Genomic DNA, 2,506 nt, shown 5'->3' with positions numbered 1-2,506 from the left:
AGCTTTATAAACAAGCAGAAGGATATTGGGAGCTATTCTGAACTTAACAGGAAGCCAGTGTAGAGTCTCTAAAATAGGAGTTATATGAGCAAGGTATAATAGTAAACCGTCTCTTCTCTCCCTGTCTCTCTCTCTCTCTCTCTCCTCTCTCTCTCTCTCCTTCTCTCTCTCCCTCTCTCCCTGTCTCTCTCTCTCTCTCTCTCTCTCTCTCTAATATATAGTAAAACATGTCTCTCTCTCTCTTTCTCTCTCTCTCCCTCTCTCTCTCTCTAATATATAGTAAAACATGTCTCTCTCTCTCTCCCTCCCTCTCTCTCTCTCTCTCTCTCTCTCTCTCTCTCCCGCTCTCTCTATAATTCCATTAATCAGAGCTAATCTATAGTAAAACATGTCTCTCCCTTTCTCCCCCTCTCTCTCTCTCCCTCTTTTCCTCTCTTTTCCTCTCTCTCTCTATAATTCCATTCATCAGAGTTAATAGTAAACCATGTCTCTCTCTCTCTAACCCATGTCTCTTCTCTCCCTTGTCTCAGATGTGGACCTGCTGGTGTGTAAGCACCAGGGCCCGTCCTGCTGCACCAGGAAGATGGAGGAGGGCTACACCAACGCCATCCGCCGGGAGACCCTGCAGAACATACGCTCTTACAGCTTCGACGTCAAGTACCTCCTCTCCACCCACGCCACCGCCTTCCAGGGGTAAGCGCTGGGTGGGATGGCCCGGAGGGACGGGAAAGGGAACACAGTGTGTGTGTGTGGTTTAGTCTGTTTGTTTATTAGGATCCTCATTAGCTAGTCTTCCTGGGGTGGGATAAGTCTGAGGGACAAGGGAGATGTCTGGTGGGATAAGCTGGAGGACATTGGAGGTGTGAAGTGGGATAGGCTGGAGGGACGGGTAAGGGAACAGGGGAGGTATGAGGTGGGATAGGCTGTGGGGACGTTGGAGGTGTGAGGTGGGGATAGGCTGGAGGGACAGGGGAGATGTGGGGTGGGATAGGCTGGAGGGACAGGGGGAGATGTGGGGTGGGATAGGCTGGGGGGACAGGGAAGAGAGGGACAGAGATGTGAGGTGGGATAGGCTGCAGGGACAGGCAAGGAGAGGAGAACTAGAGGAAAGGAAGCCACTTAGCAGTGTTGGAACGCGGCCCGCAGCTCTCTGCTCACATATAGCTGAACTCTGGCTGGAAGCACAACAGTGGAAAAGCAAACACCATTTTTAAATTTGTTTTCTTATTTGCTAAGAATGTTTATTTGTTAGAAATTCATGGAATTGTTTTTATTTTCCAACCCGCCCGCCTGGGCCCCCCCGGGGGGCCACTGGTGCTGCTGGCTCGGGCCTGGCTCTATGCTGCGCTGTGATTGGCTGAGAGGACGCAGCGATGGCTGTTTTCCCTTAGCAGACTTGGCAGCATGGCTGCATTGTGGGTAGTTGGGATGGGGGGGGGGTGTTTGCAGTAGGGGTGGGGGCTTGCAGGGTTGAAAAAGGGAAGAGGGGTGGGGGTTTGGGGTTGAAGGGGGGGGGGGGGGGTGAAGACCGAAAGAAAGAGGGGGAGGAGGGGGGGTAGAAAGGTCACGGAGGACACAGAGAGGGTGGAGAGGGCAGGAGGTAGAAAGGGCAAGGAGGGTAGAGAGAGAGGGGGGAGAGGGCAGGAGGAGAGGGGCAGGAGGTAGGAAGGGAGGGTAGAGAGAGAGAGAGGGTGGAGAGGGCAGGAGGTAGGAAGGGCAAGGAGGGTAGAGAGAGAGGGGGGAGAGGGCAGGAGGTAGGAAGGGAGGGTAGAGAGAGAGGAGGGCGCGACGTGTAACTTCCACAGAACCTCGTTCTCCAAGCCCTCCAGTCTGGGGTTAGTTTATGGAGGAAGTCGGTCCGCCGTGGGGCACACTCTCTCTGCCATGTTCTCTGGGCGCCTGTCCTCCTAGCCTAGCCCTAGCCTAGCCCTAGCCTACCACCTAGCCTAGCCATAGCCTAGCCCTACGACCTGCCAGCTACCCCCCTTAAAGCCAGAGTGTTTTTTTACTGGGCCAAATTAGCCAGGCAGGAGGCCAGCTTCCCCCCCCCCCCGCCTGCTTTGTCCTTTCCGATCCGCTCGGCTGGTAATTGCAATGTCATTTGACTTCCCAAATTTCCTAAACAGACTGGAGCGTTTTCGTTTCGCAAAAACCTCCTCCAACGCTATCCCGCAGGGCTTGGCGATGTCGGTTGGTCTGGACGTTTTTTTAGCCGTCTGAGGAATTTGGATACCATGCAATTTGTTTTATGAGACAATGTAACTGCCCCTAGACAAGGGTTATGCCAGGCAATTTTCCTTTTTATGATTGTTTGTTGATGTTTTATGATACGTAAGAAAAAGAGTCTGAAGTTCCAAGTAGCTCTCTAACATGACTCTAATCTAACATGTTACATCGTTCAGATTCAGAGAGGCGGTGTGACCGTAGGTTAAAAGACAATCCTTCATCCGTCCAGTCGAGTGCAGATTAGCGATCCCTTTAAAGAAGAGGGGGGGTAGATAATGAA

At 52.5% G+C, this 2,506-nt stretch overlaps 1 protein-coding gene across 1 annotated transcript in view; it reads left to right on the top strand.

Moving 5' to 3' along the window:
* Nucleotides 1–2,421, top strand: part of LOC308172193 (glypican-5-like) — a gene marked incomplete at both ends in the record, with an annotated part of 21,806 nt that extends 19,385 nt beyond the window's left edge. The window contains 2 exons of the mRNA XM_080547103.1: nucleotides 531–693; nucleotides 2,403–2,421. Coding sequence (XP_080403229.1) covers nucleotides 531–693; nucleotides 2,403–2,421 — 182 coding nt within the window. The remainder of the gene's footprint in view (nucleotides 1–530; nucleotides 694–2,402) is intronic.
* Between the last annotated feature and the right edge of the window lie 85 nt (nucleotides 2,422–2,506).

This window comes from Nansenia antarctica, assembly GCF_963989245.1.
Source record: "Nansenia antarctica genome assembly, chromosome: 16".
Classification (NCBI taxonomy): domain Eukaryota; kingdom Metazoa; phylum Chordata; class Actinopteri; order Argentiniformes; family Microstomatidae; genus Nansenia; species Nansenia antarctica.
The sequence above is the reverse complement of the archived record's forward strand: the minus strand, read 5'-3'. Positions and strand labels throughout refer to the sequence as shown.